The 25230-nt window shown below is 42.7% G+C and overlaps 2 protein-coding genes across 3 annotated transcripts; one reads left to right on the top strand and one right to left on the bottom strand.

The window, feature by feature from the left end:
* Nucleotides 1-808: 808 nt before the first annotated feature.
* On the bottom strand, nt 809-5310 carry LOC119557006 (putative elongator complex protein 1). Its single transcript, XM_037869541.1, has 6 exons — nt 4702-5310; nt 3498-4641; nt 2037-3434; nt 1750-1984; nt 1311-1681; nt 809-1002 (listed from the first exon to the last, which is right to left on the bottom strand). The coding sequence occupies exons 1-6, from the start codon at nt 5269-5271 to the stop codon at nt 938-940; spliced, it is 3783 nt and encodes a 1260-aa protein (XP_037725469.1). The 5' UTR covers nt 5272-5310; the 3' UTR covers nt 809-937.
* Nucleotides 5311-5688: 378 nt separating this feature from the next.
* On the top strand, nt 5689-25185 carry LOC119563352 (tyrosine-protein kinase csk-1). 2 transcript variants are annotated; one of them, XM_037876702.1, is made up of 9 exons: nt 5689-6301; nt 20738-21282; nt 21357-22108; nt 22172-22391; nt 22449-22717; nt 22777-22938; nt 22998-23193; nt 23264-23350; nt 23410-24519. In XM_037876702.1, exons 2-9 carry the CDS (start codon nt 20917-20919, stop codon nt 23584-23586), a joined length of 2229 nt encoding a protein of 742 aa, XP_037732630.1. In that variant the 5' UTR covers nt 5689-6301; nt 20738-20916; the 3' UTR covers nt 23587-24519. The 2 variants fall into 2 exon arrangements, with proteins under 2 accessions (XP_037732630.1, XP_037732629.1); XM_037876701.1 differs by lacking the exon at nt 5689-6301 and adding an exon at nt 14044-14988 and having other exon boundaries at nt 23410-25185.
* Nucleotides 25186-25230: the final 45 nt, after the last annotated feature.

The following is a 25230-nucleotide window of genomic DNA, read 5'->3' as shown; positions in this document are numbered from 1 at the left end:
CACAAGTTTAAGTGTAAAAAACACGAAGTTGGCGCGCAGCGCTCTGACGCCTGACGTTTCTCTGTTTTGCACTGAAATTCTCTGCCGCAGCAGCAAAAAAGCGCGCCGAAGCTGAGAAAAACAGACCCGAAGACCCATGCCGAAGTCATACGAACATCTACGTTACACGTGAGCGAGCAGAGGATGGGCAGAACACTTCCCTATGCTCACTAGATAGGCCGCTGCCGACCCCTGATATAATATATACATATATAGATATAAATATAATCACATCCCTTACAAATTGACATTCTAAAATATCGTAAATCGGTAAAACTGAAAAATGTTTTCAATGGGCACCGATTTTTTAATAAATCGAGTTACAATTAATGATTACAACTTCCTAAAATATATGAATTAGTCATGATTAACGTTTAAGATTAGAGTAATTTTTATTCCAATTTAAACAGCAAGAACGATTTTGCCCCAATGTTCTCATCACATTTACCTGGCAACAATGGGCGCCCACAACAAATCCCGGACAGGTGAAACCGGTTTCAACCGTCTACGGTTTTTCTTTGGCAAACAAACCTCTTGACTGCAACGGCAACAGGAAGTTATCAGGAAATATGTTTTCTTTCATGAAATACGAATATAAAGGGCGTAGCTTAGTGTAAATGATAAGTAAGAGCCGACGCCCCCCAATAAAAGTGATAGCTTTAAATCAAACATGAATTGGCAAGATGAGCCGCCCACTTTTGCCAGCTGGCTGACACTGGACTGGCACTTAATCTACCCACTGCGCTGCGTTTTGTTTAATCTCAATACATTCAATTAGCATTTCAATGCTACATTTATTTCCATAGCAGTGAAAGTAAACAGATGGATGGGTGAGGCGATTACAGATCGGAGGAGGATGAGAGCTGCACGCAAATCCAATGATCCATCCGATGATGACTCACTGGAGGATCTCGTGCTGCCAGTCCATCAGATTCAGTTGCGGCTTGAAGCGCTTCATAGGACCTGAAAAATAAAATATTCACATTAAAGTAAATCAATTACGAAAAAGAGAGATTTCAAGGTCTACATAAATTTGGTAAATGTATAGTAAATAAAAAATAAATTAAAAAAATGTTAGAGCTATATACACATACGTTTCTATAAAGCGGATTAAACCAATTTGTAAAACTATGCAGGATAATATTGAAATAATAAAATGATATCACAATTTTGGATCTCAAAACTCAATAAAAAAGTAAACCAAGCCAAATTTAAAGTAAAAGTGGAACCGATTCCAAGAAAATTGAATCAAATTAGCATGTAACACCCACTTATCAAAGCGTATCGCTGCTCCTTCTGCAGCGCTAGATAGTCAACGTTGGGTCCCGTGAGGTGCTGCGCCATCGATCCACTGCCCACCAGCTCAGGCGTCCAGATCTCGTCCAGCGCCGCCTCCACCGCCTGCAGCAGAGTCTTGAATTCACGCTGCAGTGCCGCCGCCAGGGGATCCGCATCCGCCGCGCTGGCGAGCTGTAGCAACGCTTTGCATGTATCACGCACAGACAGCTGCTGCTGGGCTATCTTCGTGACGTGGTTGTGCAGCGCATCGATGAGCGCGATGTCTTCGAAGGGGTTGCCCGGCTTCAGGCTGAGCAGCTTGCGTTCGTGCTTGCGTCGGTTTTTGCTTGAGCGGAATGTCTTGCTGGAAAGGAGGAACACAGTGGAAAAGTGAAACTCTGGCCGGGTGCAGTGAAGCATCCCTTGGATTACCCGGTGCCTCGTGAGGTGCCGCTGTATCGCGAGGAGTGCAGGCTGGTGGTGTCCGACAGCAGGTCCACCTCCTCCAGATCCACATCCGCATCGTTATCCCCCTCGCCGTATTTGGCCTGCCTCTGGCGGATGTCCAACAAGCGCTGCTTGTACTCCAGGAAGAGCTGCAGGTCGGCATGCAGGGAGTTTTGCAATTGAGCACCATAGGCTAGCAAGGCGGGAGCGATTTTCTCCGCTAAAAAAAAGTAGTTAATATTTGATTTAATCTCATCATTTGAAAGACTTACCCAGGTCATCTCCCTCCTCCAGGCCCGCCTCGTAAATGGCTCTACTGTAGAGATGACCATCCAGCAGCACTTCCAACTGCCGCTCACGATCCCCGCCGTGCTCCTTTACCAGCTCATAAGCTTCCATGTGGCGGCCCTGCTGTTGCAGCGGTCCAACCAACGACTGGGCCACCTGATCCAGAGGTTCACCCAGTTTTTTGGCCAGTACCAGTACACGTTGCCAGTCGAGAGTGTGCTTGGCGCTGCGTAGTGCCTGTTGCAACTGACCGCCACGCTCATACATGAGACTGGCGTTATCCAGCTTGGCATTGGCTCTAAGATGATCTGCATAGGCCACACAGATGCTCTTGTGGAACTCAAGGTGATCCCGATAGCATGCCAAGCCAGCTGTGTACAGGCCATGCTTCTTGATGAACTCCAGTGCTTCCTCATAATGCTCCTCTCCACAAGCAGCCAGATGTGACAAGGCCGAGGCGTACTTTTTAAGATGATCATCGATCCGGAACTTGCGGTATTCCGTGGGCAAAGCCTTCAGTTCGTTAAGATAGGGTAGGAACTCCTTGGGATCCTTTTGCGACTTTTGAGCCACGAACAGTACGAGTCCAAAGTCGTAGGTGCCTAGGGCCACGTTATACAGATCGTTTACGTCCACCAAATATAGGAGATATTTCAGCAGCTGATCTGCCAGAGTCGCATCTGCCTGCTTCTCCCGCCAAATCAACTGGAGGGCCTGTTCCAAGCGGCCCAACTTCACATAGGCAGTGATGACAGGCAGCCGGAAGCGCTCCACATCCTCCGGACGAGTGGCCTGATCCATGCGCTGTACCAGCAGTCGGCACACGTACTCCACCTTTTGCTCTACTCTATAGTCCGAGGGATAGGTCTGCTTGCCCGCCTCATAGTTGCTCGAGTACATGCCCTTGGCGAAATCTTCGTTCTGCAACTCACTTAGGAACAGGCAGAGCCACTGACTTTGCTTGATCTCGCGCAAGAAGACGTCGACATTGGCCACGAACTGCTCAACATTGTGGTCGCAGATGATGTTAAGGTTGATGCGTTGCTTGCGCAACATCTGCATGGCCGCCTGGTATTGCTTTCTTCCAAGCAGAGCGCCCACCAACTCCAGAACGAGTACACGTGGGCAAATGGCCTCCAGGTTGCCGCGCGGAAGCTGCAGCACGACACGGGCCTCACTGGCCACTGCTGTCACCAGCTTGCCACCGCGTTCGATGTTCCTGCTTGCCACCTGGCGACGATCCTTGAGACGAACGAAGTGCAGCGCATTCAGCTGGGTGTAGGCCAGATAGTTGCCCACCACGCAGAATGAAGTGACGTCCTCGGCAATGCGATAGCCGTCCATATGGAGGAGTTGCTGATTGCGAAGGGTGATGAGACCGCCTAAGGAAGGGAATTGTTATATATTAGGAATTGATGATAGGACTAGTTAGGAGTTTTAAGTACCTGTGGAGTCACTAATGATGGTGAACCACTCGATCTGATCAGCCGGCTGGGACAACTGCACATGAGTTCGCTCCACCTTGAGTGTGTTGTCAGACTTAAGAGACACCTCGTAGGTGTGACCATTATTCACTGTTTGCACGTAAAACTGATCCATGGCGTTGGCTCCAATGGTTACGGCGTTGACCAACCCGTTGATCCGCAGGGAACTCTGCACTCGGTAGCAAGGCTCGCCCTGCTCGTTGACCTCATCCTCGTCGGCCTCTTTGTTCAGCAGTAGAAGGCGTGTGGATCCTCCTGAGCTGTGCGTGGCCAGCAGGTAATCACACGAAAAGTAGGTGAGATTGGCCAGTGTCAAACGGGAAAGCTCTGCATCCGGCATAAGAAGGCTGGACTGTGGTTCGTGTCCGCCCAACTGTTGCATTGGTTCGTAGGAGTACATCCGACGATCGCAGGTGTACACACACAAGCTGGTCTCGAACCAGGTGAAGGCGTTGATGTAGTTGTCCAGTTGAAGAACCTTCTGGCACATGGGAGGTGGCACTACGGCCCTGGCGAAATCTGTGAGCAGCAGCCGCTTGCCATCGATGACGCCCACGACACCACTACGCTCGTAACGATCCACGGCAAAGGCCCAGCTGTAGATCAACCTTTTTCCGCTTTCCTTGAGAATGTGCAGAGTGTGTTCGGCTCCTATACGCGTGTCCCAGTGGAGCAGTGCCATCGGATCCACTTGGTCAAAAATCAACACCTGCTTGAGGTACCAGTGATAGTTGCCTATCGTATACAGATATACCCGCTGCTCCTCTTTGGTCGCTGTCCTAATGGCCAGTATGTCGGAATCCTCACTCCAACGGAGCTGCACCACCGGTTCCTCCTTAAGATCGAAGGGAAGCACTAGCTCGCGATGCCTCAAGCCATTCTTCTCGAAGAGAGCAATGGTGGACTTGTTGGGAAAACGCTGGGGCACCGCAATCCAATTGCCTGCTGGTCGCCAGGCCACAACCTCCTTAAGATTGACACTCTTTTCGGCCGTGTGATGGAGTTTTCCCTCGCAGTCGTATACCTTAAAAGTGCGACCCAGCTGGGCAGCCACATAAGAAACAACAAAAAAGGCTCCATCGCCGCGCCAGGAAATGTTGACATCCTGTGGGGGATCAGGAAAGTTTACTTATTGTTCTAGAACAATTTCAGAGATTAAACTAACCTGATTAAGCTCCTCGCTGTCCTGGCTGTCGGTAGATTCACCTCCAGTCTGCCTAGCAGCCTGCTTTCCTTCAGTTCCGTGGAACTGCGTCTCCTTCTTTCCCCAGCCCACGTTGACGAACTGCTGATCCGGCGCCAGCTCTGCGTCCAGTGGCTCCTCGGCGATCACGTCAAAGGTGCTGGTCATCAGCACCACATTGTGGGTGCGGGTCACAAAGGCCACCACCTCCTGATTGGGCGACCACAACATGCACTCGATGCCCACGTCGCAGTAGGTTCCCTCGCCCTTGGTGGCACCCGTCTGGGGATCAACCAGGAGCACTTCGCCTGCCCCACTGGCCACGCAGATCGCATTGTCCAGCTGTAGGAACTCCACAGTCACAATGTCCGGCAAATCGGCAATGACTTTTGGTCGCACATTTCCAGACTCCTGAACGGCGAATATCTTGTCATCGGCCACCACGAAGGCTGTGTCCGCGGTGTCGCCGTTCAGTTCCGGCTGCAGGAGCAGCTGGCGGGGATGAGCCACTGCATCCAGCTCCTTGCAATATTGCAGCTTCAGATTGCGCATATTTCGTAAATATTGCACGTGTGGAACAGGGTGACCACTGTGGATTCCGGTAAATATTAGGGTTATTCCTTGAACTAAATTAGCCCTGGCATCATTTCAATCAGCTGCTTATCAGCTGTTCAATAAAAAAAAGAAATATTTTCGACAATATGTGTAGAACGGATACAGGCGGACTAACTTATAATTATGAACCTACTTATTTGATGGTGACTGCAGCCTATAAATATTTGTGTATTGCACAGCAAATAAGTATTAGCAATATAGGAATAAAATTATTACAGCAGAGGTTAAATCCAAAGTGTAATTTCTCGGAATAATCCCTGTGTTCCTAATTTGAATATAGCTAGAAAATAGCTAGAATTTCATTTGGGCCATTCCTGCACTACCCCCGACTGGCCACACTGCAGACCATCCAAAAAAAGGTTGAACAACACTGACGCAAGATGGCCGCTCTGCTCTCGTGTGAATTTTTTGTTTAAATTAAAATCGCCCGTGCTGCGAACTGTTTGAGCAATCGAATCACATTCGAGTGATATGCGTGGGATAAACTGAGGCGGATGCAAGTGCGGATATGCATCAGCATCAACGGAGGAGGGCCGAAAACAAGGAGAATAGAATCGAAAATTTCACAAAACCAGCAGCAGCAGCCAGGTGTGTGTGCGTGTGTGCGTGAGAGTGCCCGTGCAAGTGTCTGTGTGTATTTATATTCCACAAATCGGAACGGATCGGTTTGTAAAGGTGGTGCAAATGTTTATAAATATATATACATATGCAGAAACACCTTATTATATATGCGTGATAATTTTAAATGAAATGTGCATCTGGCTGATGGCTTGAAGCGCCACCAGGGGCAGCGCAGTAAGCAGCGACGCGACGCGACGTCGGCAGCGCAGCAGCGTCGGATTGGAATGTTAACGAGGCGGAGCCACAACAACAACAATAAAAACAAAGCAAAACAGACCAACTAACAACAACAACTATAGCTGAAATCCAATCCAGAAGGAGAAAAATAAACACCATCAAAAATCGGGTAAGCCATATGGTTTTTAGTATTCCCCTTTTTTTTTGGGGGGCTACTTGTTTTTGAGCCCGTTTTAAGGACTCCGCCCAACGCCCTTTTTTTGCAGCGTCGCGCTGTCTGCTTCCTTAATACACTTGTCCTTGTCTGTGTGTGTGTGTGTGTGTGGTAGCGGGTTGTTGTGTGGATGTAAAAGTGACGAAAGCTTGCGAGAAAAGGATAACGCAACTCGACAAACAAAAAAGTACCGAAACACTCTGCAAATATGTAACTTTTGCACAATTCCAAGCCAACAATGACAAACAAATATTGCATAAAACTTTGCCCCTTCATTATGATGATGATAATTATAAATGCAGATGAAATTGGCAAAAACAAAAATAAACACACTTAAAGGCGTACAGTGCTCACTAGATACAGTGAACCTAGAAAATATAAAAAATATTTAAATACCAAATACAAACAATAAAAAAATTTAAGATAATATAAATTAAATTTTAAGCTTTAGTATGACATTTATATAAAAAAAAAAAACAAAAGTTCCCCATACCCCAGTCCGCACTGCCTATTTTTGGGTCAACTATCTGCAGCTTCTTTATATTTGTATCTTAACACTGTTGTCTGAGGTCAACTAGTTGGGCTCCAAAACGAAAGCAAAATCACAAACAAAAAAATCATAATAAAAAAATCACAAAATACTACGCATTTTGGTTCGAATCAAAGCGAAAACAGAAACACGTTTTACAACTTTGCGGCGCGAAATTCGTTATTGTTGTGGAGGTTTTTTGAATAACATATACACATATCTATAAAGATACATACGTATATAGCCAGCAATCGGGCCATGAATGACCGATGCGTACAACAAAAACGACAACAACCACAGTAGTAATTAAAGGCAATAACCGAAGCGTGGCGCATCGTAGTTTTTGTTATGGATTTCCGTTCGTATAGTAGTGCTCCCTGTGTTGTTGTTGTTTTTGTTGTTGTCTTTCGGTCAGTTTCTGCGTCGTCGGCAAAAATGTTCGTTCGCTGACGTCACACGTAGGCGCCACAAAGCTCCCCAACCTCCCAACCACCCCCTCTCTGTATCCCTGTTTTTAGGCATGTTTGTTTGTATATTGCAACATGCGTGGGCGTTATACTCCAGCTGTAGCTGTGTGTGTGAGTGAGTACGCTAGTATGTGCGTGTGAGGTCAGTGTTGCGTGAACTTTTCGCATTCGGAATGAGCGACTAACTTTTGGCGCCCACTGTCAAATATTCCCTTTATTGCCCTTACTACGTACTGTATCTGTATCTGTATCTGTATCTCCCATTTTCACTTGCGCTAATTGCGCCTTTGCATGACCACTGTACTTCGGACCGATTGGAATGCTAATTGGAATTTGCAATTTTAATTAGTCCGATTGGCAATAAAATATTATTTCTAGGGGTGGGCAGGTGAAATAGAGGGATTACCAATGGCTCCACAACTACAATACATTTTTACATACATACATATGTATGTATAGGTATAAAAAGTTGCATATAGCCTCTATGAGAAAGTGGTTTATGGATCGCACTATATATATTTTTGACTTATTGAACAACTGCCAAAACGATAAGATGTTTCTTCTAAGTCTTGGGAATAATGTGAGAAAAATTTAAAATGCTTTAAAATAAAAAATAAGACCATTTTGATTTTATTATTTTATCATCGAATTGTTTTTCCCTGAGCTTATCGTACTTTAAAAATTCTGTGGCCATTAAACCTTATTAAAAAACAGAGGAAATAAGGAGCAAGTTTTATCAGGAGAAATATTTACTTTATCTGGAACGTTGATATATGTACATTTATATGTTTGACATTCCTTAACTTATTACTGCTCTCGTTTTTTTATTTGCACCGCCGCACAGTTTCTTTGCATATCTGAGTTTCTTTCTCCCGGTTTTTGTTTGCTTATGCTGCTTTTGTAAGTATTTTTAGCACATATCCCTCACTTTGATCTACTTGCAAATTCGCCGGGAGAACCGGTGACGTCAGAGGAGCTCCTGCTGGTTTTCTCTAGGCACAGTTCCGACTTCACTTTGATGCTAATTGCTCTGCAAATATGCAAAAAATGCAAAATGCAAAAGAGAAAAATCGAAGAAAATCACGAACTGTGCAACTGCAACTGCAAACGCCTGGATGCGAAAGAAACAATAAACATTTTGATGTCTACATTTTTGCAAACAACTGATTCGACAGCGGCAACAAATTGCCTGGAAACGGAGACGAAAAGTAAACATGCAAAAGGAAAACTATTTGCCATACAAGTCGTGGAAAAAATAGAGAGAGTAGGGGGAGGGGTATCTGGGGAACCAATAATGGGGGAATTAATTAACATGGCCAGCGGCGGCAATTAGACCAAATAAACGAAACAGAAAGGAAATCGATCCAAGCCACAAAGCTATAGCTCCAATGTTACTGGATGTGTGTCTTTCAAACTGCGATCGCATTGGATTCGGATCTCCGATGTCACAGACTGCACTGCAGATAATATTTGAAATTAGTTGGAAAACTGACAGGTGCTTATGGGATTTTTATAAATTTATAAATAATACTGTCCAATTGGAAAATACGAAATTGGATTAAGGGATTTTATTTCCATGTCGCCTTATGAAAAATGTAAAACATTGAATTAAAGTGATATTTATAAAAAAAATTGGTATTTCTAAATGTCCTATAAATAAGTTTGATCCAATATTTGTATAATATTTGTATTCATAATAAATATATCACTTGAACCAAACGATCCTTTTTAAACGAATTTATTAGAAATCCCCTTTTACAAAGATATTTCATAATCCGTTTATCAAATAAACTGAATAAGCTATCCAAAAACTAATACATGTTTTGTAAAACTTAAATTTAAATTGATAATAATATATTAATAACTAAAAAAATATTTTCTTAATAATAAAAATACAATTATTACTTTTTTCCTTTTTAATACTAACTTTTCGGATTTTAAAACAATGTTTTGAGTATAAGCCCCCATTAAATCTATTAAATGAAATACCGATTAATTATTATAATTGCTTATTATCGCTGTTAATATTTTGTTGAAATAGTATTAATTGTAATTAAATTTTCGGTGTAAAAATTGGCGACCGCAGTGTGACTTACTTTTGGCCAAAAGCGAGACCGCAGCACAGACTTGAAGCGCCAAAATTGGCTTAATGAGTTGGGCAACACATGTTTTGATTTTATTTACACTGGAGCAGGGGCTTTGAAAAGGCAAAATTATTGCAATGGTGGCCAAAAGTGCAGCAGGTGGGCGATCGCATGCGAGCGACTGGTTTTTATCGCATGCTATTTCAGTTGGCCGATAAAGAGAAGAAGCCGGCTCACAAACACGAAGAAAATCAAAGCTTGGCAAGAGCTCTTTCTCTCTCAGGCGTTTTTTTTTTATATATATCGTGACTCAGTCTCGGCGGCAACTTCGTGCAGCGGTTTTCAGTTGAAAACTTGCAGGCAAAGCGCGCGGTCGCGTTTAAATTTGAAAATATTTATATATCATAAAACCGCTCGCCACGCATGCGCAGCTCATCATCGCGTGTGTGCGAATTAGCCAACAAATTCAATCGATTGCAATTGGCTTTTTGCAATATATAATAACAATAAATTATGAGGGTATGCAAAGTGGCCTTTTGATAATCCAATCCGTTGAGTGCAACACAAAAGGCAGACCGTGATGATAGTGATGTAACGGCGCGAATTCGGATTGCTGATATCGCCGCATTGTAATAATTAATTATACAAGCGCGAATTTTTGTTTGTATATTTTCGGCAGTCGGAGGGGAGCGCCTCAAGGAAGTGATTTATGCAAAAATTATTAACAAAGTGCGAAGAAAGTGAAAAACAAAAAATGAGGAAAGAGATGAGCTCCCTTTTGACTCTTTTTTGATGGATTCGATTTGATCGTGTAATATCTCTTAAATATATGTTATTTTGAGATTTGGAATCTGGTGGCGCAATGACCTTTGTGTGCTTGGCTTTGATTTGTTTGCCATGCTGGGAATGTGCGCTTAATTATGGGTTTTGGTCAGATGTATCGAACATTAGTAGCAATCAGTGTTTGAATGTGTCCGTGGTTAATTCAATGTTGCTCAAGGCAGGCACAGACGAAATTCAAAGATTGTTTAAGTTGGTTAAAATGGGATTAAATCGAAGATTAATTAGCTAGTAATAATAAATACAATATATATGCGCGTTATGTATTTCATAAATACCAATTAAGAATTAAGCGAAATAAAATATCTGAAAGATTTAAAGTTGTTCATTAGTTGGAATTTCATTAACTACCTTTCTAAAAACCTAGTATTTAGCAATTCAATTTAAACTTAGCTTTTTCGCCAATTCGTGTATTTTTTTTTTCGTGTGCAACTGATGAAGACGATCACCTCGCTGCATATTTGATTGTTTGAAAGTCTCGAATGAAAGTGCCTTGGCAGCATGTTAACTCCCCTTCAATCCTCCCCTCCCCTCGATGGATAGTTTTCCCCGGGCCAACTTCAATCACAGAGTGCTAATTGTTTTCTCAGGTCGCCGCGAATTGAATTCCCCCAGCTCCATTACTGCAATTTCTTCGCTATTCTTCCATTCTTCTCGCTCTCTAACTGCACATTTTAATCCCCGAGATCCCAGATCCCAGATCCCAGATGCAACTACCATGGACCGCAGCTGATACCAAAATTGCATGAATCACTCGGCCTAAACCCTCTGCGCAATCGATTTGCACGCTAATTTTGGCGACGTGCAGACATTTCGACTTTGACAAAATAAAAACCGGAAAAAAATATAGATACAAAAAAGTACATTGTAGGCTGAGATGGCGTGTCGAGGCATTTTCAATTTTCCAGCGCATTAGTCATCGCACCGCTCTAATCGGCCAAAAAAAAAAAAAAAACTACAAAAACCGGGGCCTTAAACTGTAACTAGTTTTCGCCAATGCTCTCTGAATGGGAAACTAATCCGCCAAAACGTCATCCTGAGCGAATTCGAGTCGAAATCTCTTGGCTCTCCAAGCTGGCTGGACCGAGTGAAAGTGGACAAAACAATCAAAAAAAAAAAACTAAAAAAAAAACTAAAAACTTCAATTGCAGACGCGTGAAACAATTTTTTATGTATTTTTCTTGGCTCTGTACACGGCTTTTATGTGTTTTCCATCCACTTATTCAATTTGCCATTCACTGCACACAAGTGAAGACGAGCTTAACCCTCTAAGCAGACCCCCTGCTCTTAACACTCCAATGGCAAATGGCGCATTTAATTTTTCATTCCGCAACTCTTGGACTGACTCTCTTCATTTTCTTTTAATGCGTGCCTGGCACGTCAAAATAATTGTAAAACTTAAGTTATTAATTAAGGCCCCCGGAATGGTCAGAAACAATAGCGAATGCTAAATGCTCTTGGTCGGTCTTAACGTAAATTGCTTGCCATTCGGGTTTTTTTTTTAGTTAGTATATTGAGAAACTTTCACTAACTGCTTGCCAAAATGATATATGCAACAGGTACTGCAGCCGTCGGCTATATAAAACCGTTTCAATACGATCCTATATAAAAACGGAGCTGAGAAACCCGACTGTTCCGAGGATATCCGGACCAGCTAACTTACGCATTTCGAACAGCTCCACAAAAACAATTCCCATTGTTTTAAGCTTTTCACTTTGCTTATTGCCCACTTTGTTTCAGTCGACAGCTTAGATTTTTGGCCTTTATTTTGATTTGACTGTTTGTGGCTTTGGGCTCTTGCTTTTCATTTTGCATTTCGTCAACAGCAGCAGCGACAGAAACTCGTTGTGTCATACATAATTCTGTTATTGTTTTATTTAATTAGTTTTTGTGTTTTTTTGTGTCTTTTTGGGTGCGCTTCTTCATTAGCCAACCGAACGCTTTTCCCAACACTTTTCGTGCGGAGAATTTCATTTGGCCCCGGTTCCTTTGTGGGTCATGATAAGCAATCACTTTCCACGTGCCCAATTCTGGGCTCATTTGCATAGTTAATTGTGGGTTGACATTTGCCCAGGAAAGTTCTCAGAGCGCAGAAGAAAGTGAAGATCCAGCAAGAGTTGTAGGAACCGCAAAAAATATATATAAAGAATCTTACTAAAGTAAGTTTAAAAAAATGTTAAATGCGTCTTTATTGTTAAAACACCCGTTTAAAATTAAGAAGATCTTTACTTATCAAACTAAAAAATGAGACGCATCTTATGAAAGACTTCCTTTCCCCACCTGAAAATATTAAATTAAAACTTTAAAATAAAAAATATAAAAGGGGAATTGCAAATAAGAGATGAAATGAAATGCTTTTTTTAATAACTCCTAACTAAAGAAACTGTAAAATAAAACCCTTCTTATAAACGATATTCTTTTCTCCCATACATATTCCACACTAAGAAATGTACTAATTTGTTTAATATATATTTTTTAATAACTAAAATACACATCAAAGTTCAAAAAACCCTTTTTATAAACGATCTCCTTCTCTTTTACACCTAAACCCATAAATTTTCCGAGTAATTAGCAGCCCCATCTTGCTTACAACTATATCCCATTATCGGGGCCCGTATATCTTCTTTCCTCCACTGACTTTCCCAACATTTGGCCACCTGTCTAGGGATAGACAATAGCTCTCTCTGCTCGCCCCTCAGCCGACGTCGACTGCAAGGTTCCCACGCCCAAATTATTTGCACAATATGTAGCCAGAGCTCCAGTAAATTCCAATTCACTTCAGGCAGTCAGTCAGTCGACTGGTTCGTGTTTTCCCAACCCAGTGAAATAAGGCAACATGGAATGGCAACTGATTTTGGCCCAACCAGCGTTTTTAGCAGTTTGTGGAGCACTCAAAGCCATTGTCGACTATTTCAGTAAGCCGCTGACAAACCGTTAATGTGGCGAATTGACTTGCCAAGGAATGCCAAAAAAAAGAAGAAAAAAGTATGAGTTAAAATAACATAACTATAGATGCCAAAGAGTTGTTATTATTTAGTGGAGTACCATGATTTCCTCGCAATGAAGTCAATTTCTGTAAAGCTACCTCTGTTTTTTCATTGTTTTTCTATATCTATCCAGGCCTGGCTTTTAACCCATTTCACTTCTTTTTTTTTAGTTTGAATTTTCTCTTTAGAAATTTTCCATTTGCGCTTTTTTGCTAGCCATTATTTGCCCCGGTCGCTTCACTATTGATTCCGCCCAGTTGTCCATGTCCATTGTGGCCATCTCGATGCTGTCCGATACCAAATCGAAGCGCTTACAGAACCTTAATTAGTATTATTACCAACGAAAACAATTTGCCGGCCTTTGTCCAGGACAGACTGGGCATTAGCCTCGATTTGAGTTCTACGATGGGGATTTTTTATTCTGTTTGAACTTGGTTTGCTACTGTGCACCAACAATGCCATTAGAACTACCTGCTATTTTCACTCAGAAAAAAATATATATTGAAATTGGAAATGATAAAGATGGTAACTGGAAATTACGTGGGCAAAAGATTCAAAAATGTATGGGATATCTTAGATGTCCGAGTAAGTTTAATTAATATTTAATAAACATATATATTCAATATCATTTTTTTTAATAAAAAAAATTCTGCGACTTAAAAAAAATTGAGAACAATTTAAAGATCTCGCTCTTGAAGTCTGGAAACTTTTATAGAAGTTAAGCCAGGTATATTGAAAAATCAAGATCAGATTAAAACCTAGAAAATAAATTCTATGCTTTTTTTTGAAGGGGAAATTAAAACCTAGGTTATTGCGCCACCAAGATCATATCATAGGTTAGTTCAATAAAGAAGAAACATTAAAAAGGTGTACTGCCACCCAAAGTGAACGCAATGCGGGAACATGGTGACAACAATTAAGATAACCTGCGATGGCGTCTTCATCCAGTCCAACTCGTACCTCATGCCCTCGTCTCCTGCCAGCGGAGCAGGTGCAGCAGGATCGTCCTCCTCGGATCGGGCACTGAAATCGGCATCCGCATCTTCCTCTCCAGCCAATTCGAACAACGAAAGTGATAATTCGCAGACGAGTAGTGGAAGTCAAACGGCCTCCAGTGCCAGCAAGCGGTCAAATCGGTTGGTGGGTCGGAGTCATCGAGGATCGGGATCGGGATTGGGACACGGCCAGGACACGAGGCGACGCTACTACTTTGGCAGCAAGGACATCTACTGGTGCAAGCAGAGCAGGGAGCCATCTGCAGCGGGAACGATCTCGGCATCCGGATTGGGATTGGGATCGGGACTATCGCGCAGCGCCAGCAGTGTGACCCACAAGGAGGCAAACACCCACGCCACCCACACTGGTGGTCAGGTGATCTCCCGAGCTCGTCGCAAGCCCATCCTCCTGTGCAGCAGCCTGAGTGCCGCCTATGCTCCACCTCGCCGGCGGGAGTTCTACTTCTGCGACAAGTATGCACCAAGTCCTGGAAGGAGTACGCCCACCACTACACCCGCTCCTTCATCTGCCAAAAACGAATCCTCCCCGCCCATCGACGCCCGTTTGCTGAACTTCCTGCGGTGCGCCCATCGCAAGTTCCAGGCGGCCAAAACCAAATCCGAGCTCCAACAGACCAAGGACCAAAGATCCTCGGGAAATTCCCGGGAGCGGACTAAGAAAAACGGTCAGCAGACATCCCGCTCTCTGCCGCCCATCGCCAACTCAGAGGAGTGGTTCGGTTAGTACACAACTAGATCTTTAAAATAAAATGGTTTACAAAAAGTTTAAGTAAGTTTACCTTACAAAGAAATATATATAATACAATCTAAAACATCTGGAAAATTCCTTGAATTGTCTAAAAAATAAAAAAAAGGGTTCGCCTCAACAGCGATTTGTTCAAAAAACTAGAAGAGTAGATTACTTATTTTCAAATAAAGTAAAATTTACTAAACAATTTTTTCTAAGTTTAAATAAATCATTGAATCCATATTTCTCGAATGTTTAAAATAAAATAAAATTTCCTAACAATTAAGTTGCAAAATAAACTGCCGGGCATTTCAAGTTATCATTATTATTTTACGGCAGTCAAGAACTTTGTTTCAGTTTAAAGAACTTAGATAACTGTAAGAAACAAGTTCTTTGTAAACCCTACAAATTCATATCACCAACTTAGCCATGCTCCCAATTGTTGCCTATGGTGTTGCAAGCATTACGCAGATTGAGTTTCAAGCCACTCCAAGCGTCCAAATACTCTTTCCGCTCGCTGACATTGGGCTGGGGTATTGGATTATTATGGTCTAACCGTTGGGCAATAACTGGTGTCCAGTTGCGGCTGCTCCAAGTTTTGGAGAAGGAGAAGGGCCATATAGCCGCAGAATGGGCCACCCAACCGAACGGAGCACCACCTCCAACTCCCCGCTCAGGGTCAACCACATGAGGCAGCTAACCGTGTAATTAGCAGATCCATGTACCTGTGTTTCTGTGTTTTTTCTTCACAGGTGTAGTCTTCCTTCTTCCTGCTTGCGGTTTTCCTGCTGCTCATCGCCTCGCATGCGATATGCAAATTTCCGAGCACCGGCGAAAAGCAACCATCGCACGCCATTCATGAGCGCCTCGCGTTCCATTCATGGCTTTTTCCACCCATATTTTCCCCTACCTTTTGGGCCCACGAATCCCAGCGACTGACTGACTGACTGACTAAGGTTACCTTTCTTTCGGCCTGCACTTTCCAACTGTAGGCGAAAAACACAATGGCCCAGGAACCACCGGCAACTGTTGACTGACTTTGTGCAGGAATGATTGTCTGGCAGTGTGTATTTACCTGTCGTTTCAGTGCCCCCCGTTTTCCCCTAACCAAAAATGCAAAAAATAGTGTGAGAATGTCGGAAACTTGGTCCCCTTCCTCCGCCATGGTTGCTCTATATATATAGGTATTTGTTTATTATAAGACCGTGCCATGGGGTAGTGCCATTATTCACAGAAATTGGCAAGGCACAGGTGGAGAAACATCGCACCTTGGAATTCATGTACTATATTTTCTTTATGAGGTATTTTTATTTGGAAAGGTGAACTAAGTAAAAAGAAAAGTGAAAACTGTTTTAGTTAAATTTGACCTGCTACAATATAATACAATAAATAATAAAATGAAATTTGAGGAATTCATCATAATATATGGTTATTTCCAAGATGTTATTTATTACTGATTTTCATACAGTGTACTTACATCTCCGGCTTCCAAGTTTTATTTTCCCTTGTTATTTTTGAGGAGTGTGTGTGTTCTGCACTAACTCAAACAATAAGGAAGCTCTACAAAAGATTCTCACATATGTGCTTGTTAGCTCTATAGGTGTTGAACTGTTTTCTTTTCCCCAAGCTCCCTCTAACATACGAGTTCTTCTTAATTGTAAAGCCCAAGGGTGGAATCGTCGGGCTGTCAGCCCAGCCAGAACTTGAACTGGTGGCAGACAGAGCTTTCATTAGCTAACTCGGTTGTTCGGGGGGATTAAATGAAATAGTTGGGCATTAACTACTAGTCCCAAACGAGAGAATTAAGCTTGTAAAAGCGGAATTAGTGTAAAGAGAATAATTCCATTAGAGTGCTAGAGAATTGAGTGGAGCTAATGGATCTGTGGATCATGTGGGAAAATTTTATGAACCTTAGGTTTACCCCTAAGTCCTTTTAAAATTTACTAGATAGATTTTGAATTTAAAAAGAAATTAGAAAATAAAATAGATACATTTTTAAGAATCAATTTACCATATTAAAAATAGGCATCAAAAATTTTAAGAACTGTAGCTTTTATGGTTTTGGCTAAGCGTTTCTTAATACGTAGGGAATAGTTCTATATGTTTAGGTTAGATATTAAAAGATATTGAAAATATTTATGAAATCTATATCCCATTTTTTGTCAAATTTTCCCCAGTGCATTAGCGTTGCTTTGGCTAATTAGTATTACCTCATCGAGTCAGTCGGATTACTGCGCATTTCATTTGACTTTTGCTCAACACCCACAACCAGTGCACAGTGCATTGCAAAAGTATACGTACCCGCACGATATGTGTGCGTTGAACTGCTGCCAATTGCCAATGAATCATTCAATTTTATTGTTTGCCTTTCAAACCTTTGGAAGCGCTTTTTGCACTCATGTCCGGCAGATCGCTGTCGTTAAATTTAACTTTGTGCATTTTTTATGATTATTATATTTGGAATATTTCACCATATACACAAATCTCCATTTTCATGTTCATCCGTCAGGCATTGTTTTTTGTTCATTTGTGTGTTTTGTTGATTTATATTTGGTGAGCGTGTTTCACCTCCCTTCTTTTATTTACCTTTTTGTTTACGAATTCCAAAGGTAGTTTATGTTCGTTTCGCTTCTACAGTTCTTCGCCAACTTATTAATTATTTGTGGTGATTTTGTTTGGGGTTTTGCAAGTACGGCAATGTTTTTTGTTCATTATTTACACTTGGTATTTATCTTGCCAAAGCCACAGGTGTGTGTGTGTGGCAACACCTGTCGATACCTAGAAGATTTTACCTAGCACGCACATGCAAAGTTGTGGAGGTAAGCATCGACAGGTGCGGGGGAATACTTACATATATCTGGTAATTGGCCTGTCACCGGCATTGACTAATCAAAGGCTCTTCGGAGTCGAGTCACTCCCAGCGATGACAGCTCGAGTGGGCTTTGGCTTTACATAAGATTATAAGCGGCACTTTACAATCAGTACTTTGTGCTTACACTCTGAAAGTGGGGGTATTGTGGATTTGGTAAAGCAGGGAAGTAGAGACTACCGATTTTTCAAAGTCTATATCAACAGTTTTGAAAAGCCTTATATGTGTAATATTCATAAAACCGTTTTCCCAATGTTCTCAGAGCACACACCTAGTTTAAAAACAAAACGAAAAATCATTTTAAAAGAGAGTATTCCGAAAAAAAGTGTATAGAATCTTCGGTTTACCGATCTCTTACAATTATTTCCTTTTTCCTCTGACTCACTATCTTGGGAGTTGAGTTGTGTGGGATAAGAATGGCTCAGTTCCAATAATATATGATTCTTTTGAAGTCAAGGTCAAGACTGGAGCAACGGAAGTCCTCGTACTTTAATCGTGCTCAAAAAGAAAAAGAAAAACACAATTATCGCACAACTGCGAACAAAACAAATAAATAAAAACTATTTTTAAATACTTACGCAAAAGATTGGCGATTTAAATTTTATGATTTAAAATCTTTGCTTTTGAAAAGCCATTAAAAAGTAATTTGTTTAGCTGAATTTATACTTTAAGTGTCCTAAAATTGTTTATGGTCTACAAATAAAAGCATATATTTTTAAAAGCACAAATTAAATGGGTATTTGTCAAGTGTACAGCATTGTTATTAGAATATTCTACTTTTGGTGGGTTGGAAAACGATATTTTTTTTGTGCAAGCTTCAGCAAAGTTTGGGTTCGATTTATCTTCCACGGATCAGCACTAAATTTCACATTGTGGTCGAACAATTGAAACAATAAGCGGCGAGTACACAAATATAAAGACTATTGTCTGCGGGTGTGACTTCAAAGCCCCGACTCCGGTGAACAGGAAACCGCTGACGAATAGCAATGACAGTGACTGTATGACCGACTGCAATTCCCGAACGGATTCGCGCATTCGAACAGTCATGCTAAACCAATTTAGTGCGATAACCAAAACTTCAGGTCGTTGCGAATGGCGGATGTGACTTCAAATAATTTACGGGCAAGGTCTTGGGTTTGCGAGAGCGGTAAACTGACCTGCGCGTGCCTCATCTTCCTCCTCCCAATCCCCACCTGCCATTCTGTCGCTATTTAAACAATGCCCACGCCTCGACTTCACTCACTCCCACGATATATTCACGTCCCAGAATGAGAATTTAATATGCAAAACGCGTTTCCGCCAAGCGAGCGAGATTCGCTAATGAAATTTGCATAAAATTAAGAAATTAAGCCGCTGGAAGAGTCTTCACTGCCTAAAACAGCGCAATTACAAGTAAAGTAAATTCAGCAGGGAAAAAGGTTGGGGTAAAAGGTTGGCAGAACATGTAGCATTTTGGGGATTGGCCAAAACACTTTAAACAAATTTTAGAGAGCTAGAAAAAATATATGTTACTATATGTATTGGGAGAATTTATTAAAACCTTTTTTTTTTAATCGTGAATAAGTCAATTAACATTATTATGGCCGTATAACACCTGCTTAAAATTCGACTAACTGATTGGAGGTCTTTTAAAAAATTATAGCAACTTAAAAAAAAGAGGTACAGCTTACAAATATATTATAAATATAAATTTGTATATTATCTGCCAGAGAGTTCATAATCTTTTTAAAATTAATTTAGTAATTCAAAATATAGCCAGTGTCATATAGCCTTTTCTCAAACATTTTTCAATTTTCCCAAAATAAATTCCTTTTTTTAATCAATTCTTTAACTCCACAAAATAAATGTTCTATTTTTTTTTGTGTAAAGATTTATGGGAAGTTATAAAGCGATATAAAACTGACTCATCCCGAATCCAAAATCATGTCCAGGAAAACAGTAGCCCGAACCCTAAAAGTGCGCAATAAACCCGATTTAATTATGCCCGTCACATGCAAATGTTTTACATTTGGCGAGTGGATTCGCTCGGTTCACCCGATCCGATTAACATGCCATTTGTGTCCATTTGAGTCACTGAGTCGGGTTTTGAGTGTCGAGTGTGTTGACCAACAATTATCATGGCGCATCCAAAGACTCGCTTATGCAATCGCAGCTATTTGCAAACAGACTTAACTGACTTGACTGACTGATTAAATAAACGTGCGTTTGGCCTCCAACCGATCACGATAGCTGGTTGGGCTATGCGGAAAGTAAAGCTCGATCTATGAATTCATATATCTATATCGGGGAATCATATAACCTCATATAAGTGGGAGGGTGTATATTGCAATCTATCCAAGATTAATGGGCAATGCGTGTGGAATATTCTATGCTATTTCAATGGATAAGATAATATTGTGAGATCATTCATTAGATCATTATTCCAATGGAAACATGAAATAAAATTCTATAGATATATCGTCAGATTTTATAACTTGATAGCACTAAATTACAAATTCTACTCATATAATTGTCAGACATTAGAACTTGATAACTTCAATGACTGACAATATATTATCTTTAGGATTTGTTGAAAGTATGAAAATTTTCGATCGTATTTTGGAATTATAATACTAAATTGTGTGAAAGATGTAATTATCATCACTCTATCCGATCTATTGTATAATTTTGTAAGGTTCCATTAAATAAGTTACATATTTGACCAGCTTATTGCCATGGTAATAAATAATATAATTAACGAAGATAACATTGTCAATATGTGTTGAGCGCAGGTGTGATAAGATTAGATGCTTTTGGCCTCATTATATCAGCAAATAACATCATCGTGATAAGAAACAGAGTAATGTTTGAATTCATTTTGGTTTTTTTGCAGACGAAGAAGCCCTAGACAGGGAGAAGAACCAGAAACCCAAGCAGGAGGAGAACGAGAACGATAAGGACAAGGAAAAGGAACCACTCTCGAGGAAGGCGTCCGGCGAGGGTGATCTGATCACCGTTGAGATCAAGCAGGGACCGCTGAGGAAGCAGACGGCAACCACCACCGGCACGGTTATGAACAGCCACGCGACCGCCACGCAGAACGGACAAACCACGGTCGTTGGACACCATCGCGGATTCTCGCAGCCCTCGGTGACGGTGGCATCAGCAGCGGCGACGGGCAGCACAGCCGGCGATCCATGGTTCCTGCAGACCACCGGCCACCAGATGCCGCCCACCGCCCCACTGAGGCACAACAAGCGTCCTGCCCCCCAGCCGAATGCGGTTTTGGGAGCGGGATCAGTATCGGGAGCGGGAGCCAGTGGCCCCAGTGCGGTTGGGGCGGTGCTGCTCCACCAGCAGCAGCTCAGCCAGTCGCAGCCGCACATTGTGCCGCCCAGCATACCGCCGCACCATCACCACCATCGCGACAACAATGTGGTATGTGTACCCAGTATTCCCATTTATTAAATTGCTCTACTGACATTGCCCTCCTTTTATTTCTTTTTTTGCAGCATCCCAGCCAGGCGGGCGCGGCCGGCGCATTGCATTTGTCATCGCATGCGCTTAATAGTCATAATTTAATCAGCAGCGCCAGCAATCATTCGCCCAAATCCCCCAGCCAGACGCAGCAGCAACAGCAACAACAGACGACGAGCCAACTGCAACAGCAGCAGCAGCAACAGGCCTCCCACAGCATACTGTCCACGTTTGCGCCCGCCCCCAATCCAATTCAATCCGTTCAGCAGGCGACAGGATCCCAGTCGGTTGCCGGTGGCACTGCCGCCGCAGTGGCCGCCGTTGCCCAGCAGCAACAGCAGCAGCATCTCCAGCTGCTGGCCAATTGTGCGTCCGGCGGAGCGGGTCTGATGTCCTCCTCGCTGAATGCGGCCCAAATGGCCTTGCACGGCGCCAACGAGCGAGCCCTGCCGCCAAAGAGTCTGGCGCTGAGTGGAAGCCAGCACGGCAGCAATATGCTGCTGCACACGGCCACCCAACCGGCACAGGTGTCCTCCCAACCGAACCCGGCGGTGGTGGTCGGTGGCGTCGGCGGCGGCATAAGTGGCAGTGGATCGGCCGGTATGTCCACCTCGCTGCACAGCTTCGACATCAATGGGGGCTGCTCCGCGGCCAGCGGGGTAAATGCGAGCAGCGGCGCGTGGTCCAGTGGCTCCACCTCGGCCATGAACCATGCCTCCCTCTCACCCACAGCGATGGCACCGCAGCAGGGTCGCTCAAGGTGCGAGGTCAAGCTAAATGCCATGCCGTAAGTTTGGGAATTGTTTGCCCTATATATCCTTCTAATCCTTAATGTTATTCTCTTCCCTAGCTGGTTCCATGGCAGCATAACGCGTGACGAGGCGGAGCACTTGCTGCAGCCCCGCGAGGATGGATTGTTCCTGGTGCGCGAGTCCACCAACTTCCCCGGCGACTACACACTCTGCGTTTGCTTCCAGTCCAAGGTGGAGCACTACCGGGTCAAGTACCTGGAGAACAAGCTGACCATCGATGATGAGGAGTACTTTGAGAATTTGGGGCAGCTGGTGGCGGTAGGTCACCCAGAAAATCATAAAGATATCCTATCTAAATCTTTATAATTCCTTTAGCACTACGAGGCGGATGCGGACGGGCTGTGCACTCAGCTGATCAAGTGCTTGCCCAAGCTGGGCAAACAAGAGTTCTGCATTAACTCCAAAGATTTCGTGGACAAGGGCTGGGTGATCCCGGAGGCGGAGCTGCAGCTGCGCGAGAGCATTGGCAAGGGCGAGTTCGGGGACGTGATGCTGGGCATATTACGCAACGAGAAGGTGGCCGTCAAGATGCTGAAGGATGAGGGTGCCGTGCAAAAGTTTCTGGCCGAGGCCTCGGTCATGACGTGAGTTATTATCCAGATCTATCAGTTCCATCTCTCTTAACCTGAATCTCACTTTTCAGCACTCTGGAACATGACAACTTGGTCAAGTTCATCGGCCTGGTCTTCACCAGCAAGCATTTGTATCTGGTTACGGAGTACATGAGCAAGGGATCACTGGTTGATTACCTGCGATCGCGCGGACGACAGCACATAACCAAAAAGGATCAAATCATTTTTGCCTAGTAAGTAGTCCATAGAGAGATCCTCTTGTGAATCAATATTAACCATTGTTCCCAATTAGCGACACTGCCTCTGGAATGGAGTATCTGGAAGCCAAAAAGGTTGTGCATCGCGATCTGGCTGCCCGCAATGTTCTCATCTCGGAGGACTGTGTGGCCAAGGTATCGGATTTCGGTTTGGCACGCGAGGAATGCTACAATCTAGACGTTGGCAAGCTGCCCATCAAATGGACGGCTCCCGAGGCTCTTAAAAATGGGGTGAGTTCAAGTGACTGAGCACCCAACTGTTGCATGTCAACTAATGTCAATTATCTTCTCTCCACTTTAGCGCTTTTCCAACAAATCCGACATGTGGAGCTTTGGCATACTGCTATGGGAAATCTACTCCTTTGGACGCGTGCCTTATCCCAGAATTGTGAGTGCCAATCTGAGTTTATACCAGAGAAATAACTAACTATTCCTTGTCCATTCCAGCCATTAGCCGATGTGGTGAAACACGTGGAGGTGGGCTACAAAATGGAAGCGCCGGAGGGCTGTCCACCGGAGATCTACGAGATGATGCGTCAGGCCTGGGACCTCAATCCCGCCAAGCGACCCACATTCGCAGAGCTCAAGGTTAAGCTGCAGCTGCTGAACAATGCCACGGCGTGAGGAGACACCGCGGTATGGACGCCAGAGCGATAGGGAAGAACTAAAGTGGATTGTTCATTGTGACCAGCTGTTGTCATCAACGAAGCCAGGGGCAGAGCCAATCCCTGCCAGAAATGCGCCATGCGCCAGATCCAAAGCTGAAACTGACATATGACGACACCGACGACACTGAACGCAACAATTTTTCGTACGATTATATACATACATGAATATATATATATATAACTACTTTACAACAATTTATTTACATATATAATTTATGGAGTAAGTTTTGTAAGCCTAAGCGAAGAAGGAACCCAACACAATCAAGCAATGTTAGTGAGTTGCGCCAGCTTCCGACATACAACATTAATTATTAACCAACCGAACGGACTACGGAAAATCGAAGGAAGAGGAGGAAGAGCAGCTGCGTAGCCTACCTACTACTACCTTTAACTACCAACTACCACAATATTATGTGTTATGTGTACACTGTAACTTGTAACTGTAGCTATTTATTAGTTAACTCCTTAGTTCGGACTCCATTGTAACATTTATCTTCTGGACTCGCGACCACCACCCACGTCTGTATCTTTATGTTATAGAATACGCATACATATGAGCGCGGGAGCCTCCCCAGCGGGGCAGCCTGTCTAACGCAATTGTTTATAGAATGTTTTCCATTTTGAGATCGTAGAAACGCCAGGTTTTATTCGAGTTCCGCACTCCTTCTGTTAACCGTTTCTGTTTGTAGCACAAAACTGAGAGATGACCACAAAGAACTTGTCCAACAAGTCGTTGGCAAAGAGATCACGCCGAGAATTAGTTAAATTTAGTTACATTTATTTGTATTAAAAATCAAAATAAAAAACTAAACATTATGCAAAATGAGCAAGCGAAACCTAAGCAAAAATTAACGAAGGCGGCTGCGGCCACGTGTCCTTAAACTCAAAAGAAAGTAAAGAAAAGTAATGAGAAAAACACTTGTGAAAATATGCATTACATTAAAACTTCTACATATAATACAATACACATTAACTACGTATTTAGCATATGAATCGATTAATAATATTACATAAATATAAATTATTACGCGCAAAGTTCGTGGATTTGTTCATTATTCGGTCCATTCTTCTAAAAAAAAAAAAGGAATCTCCTTCTCTGTACTCTAATCGAACCGATGCAGCTAGCGGAAAGGCAAAGGAAAACTGTAATTTATTTTTTAAAACGTACACCGTAATTTACTTAATGCCTAATTAATATTTTAGTGTTCCCCTAAGAAACTTGTACATTTATGCTTTTTAATTTCCGATCAAGCGGCAGCTACCTTGCTTTAACACTTAATTTTAGTATATTTTATGTAAAACACACACACCTAATACACAACACCCCCTCACAAACACACACACACGTCCACATGGCATACATTTAATTAATTTTAAAGTTATTATTTTTTTAAAACACATCAATCAATATTGTAAAAGAAAGTTCTATGCTAGCGAGAAACCCCGGAGAAAGCAACACAAATTTGCACCAATACACAAAACTTAAACGAGGTGATTAAACGAATGCGGAGAGTTCTACAACTTTTAATAAAAGTACAGAATATGAGCATGAAAAGGAATAAGCGTTTCTTTTTAGTTTATCAGACAATAAAGGAATGAC

Source organism: Drosophila subpulchrella, chromosome 3R (assembly GCF_014743375.2).
Source record: "Drosophila subpulchrella strain 33 F10 #4 breed RU33 chromosome 3R, RU_Dsub_v1.1 Primary Assembly, whole genome shotgun sequence".
Classification (NCBI taxonomy): domain Eukaryota; kingdom Metazoa; phylum Arthropoda; class Insecta; order Diptera; family Drosophilidae; genus Drosophila; species Drosophila subpulchrella.
The sequence above is the reverse complement of the archived record's forward strand: the minus strand, read 5'-3'. Positions and strand labels throughout refer to the sequence as shown.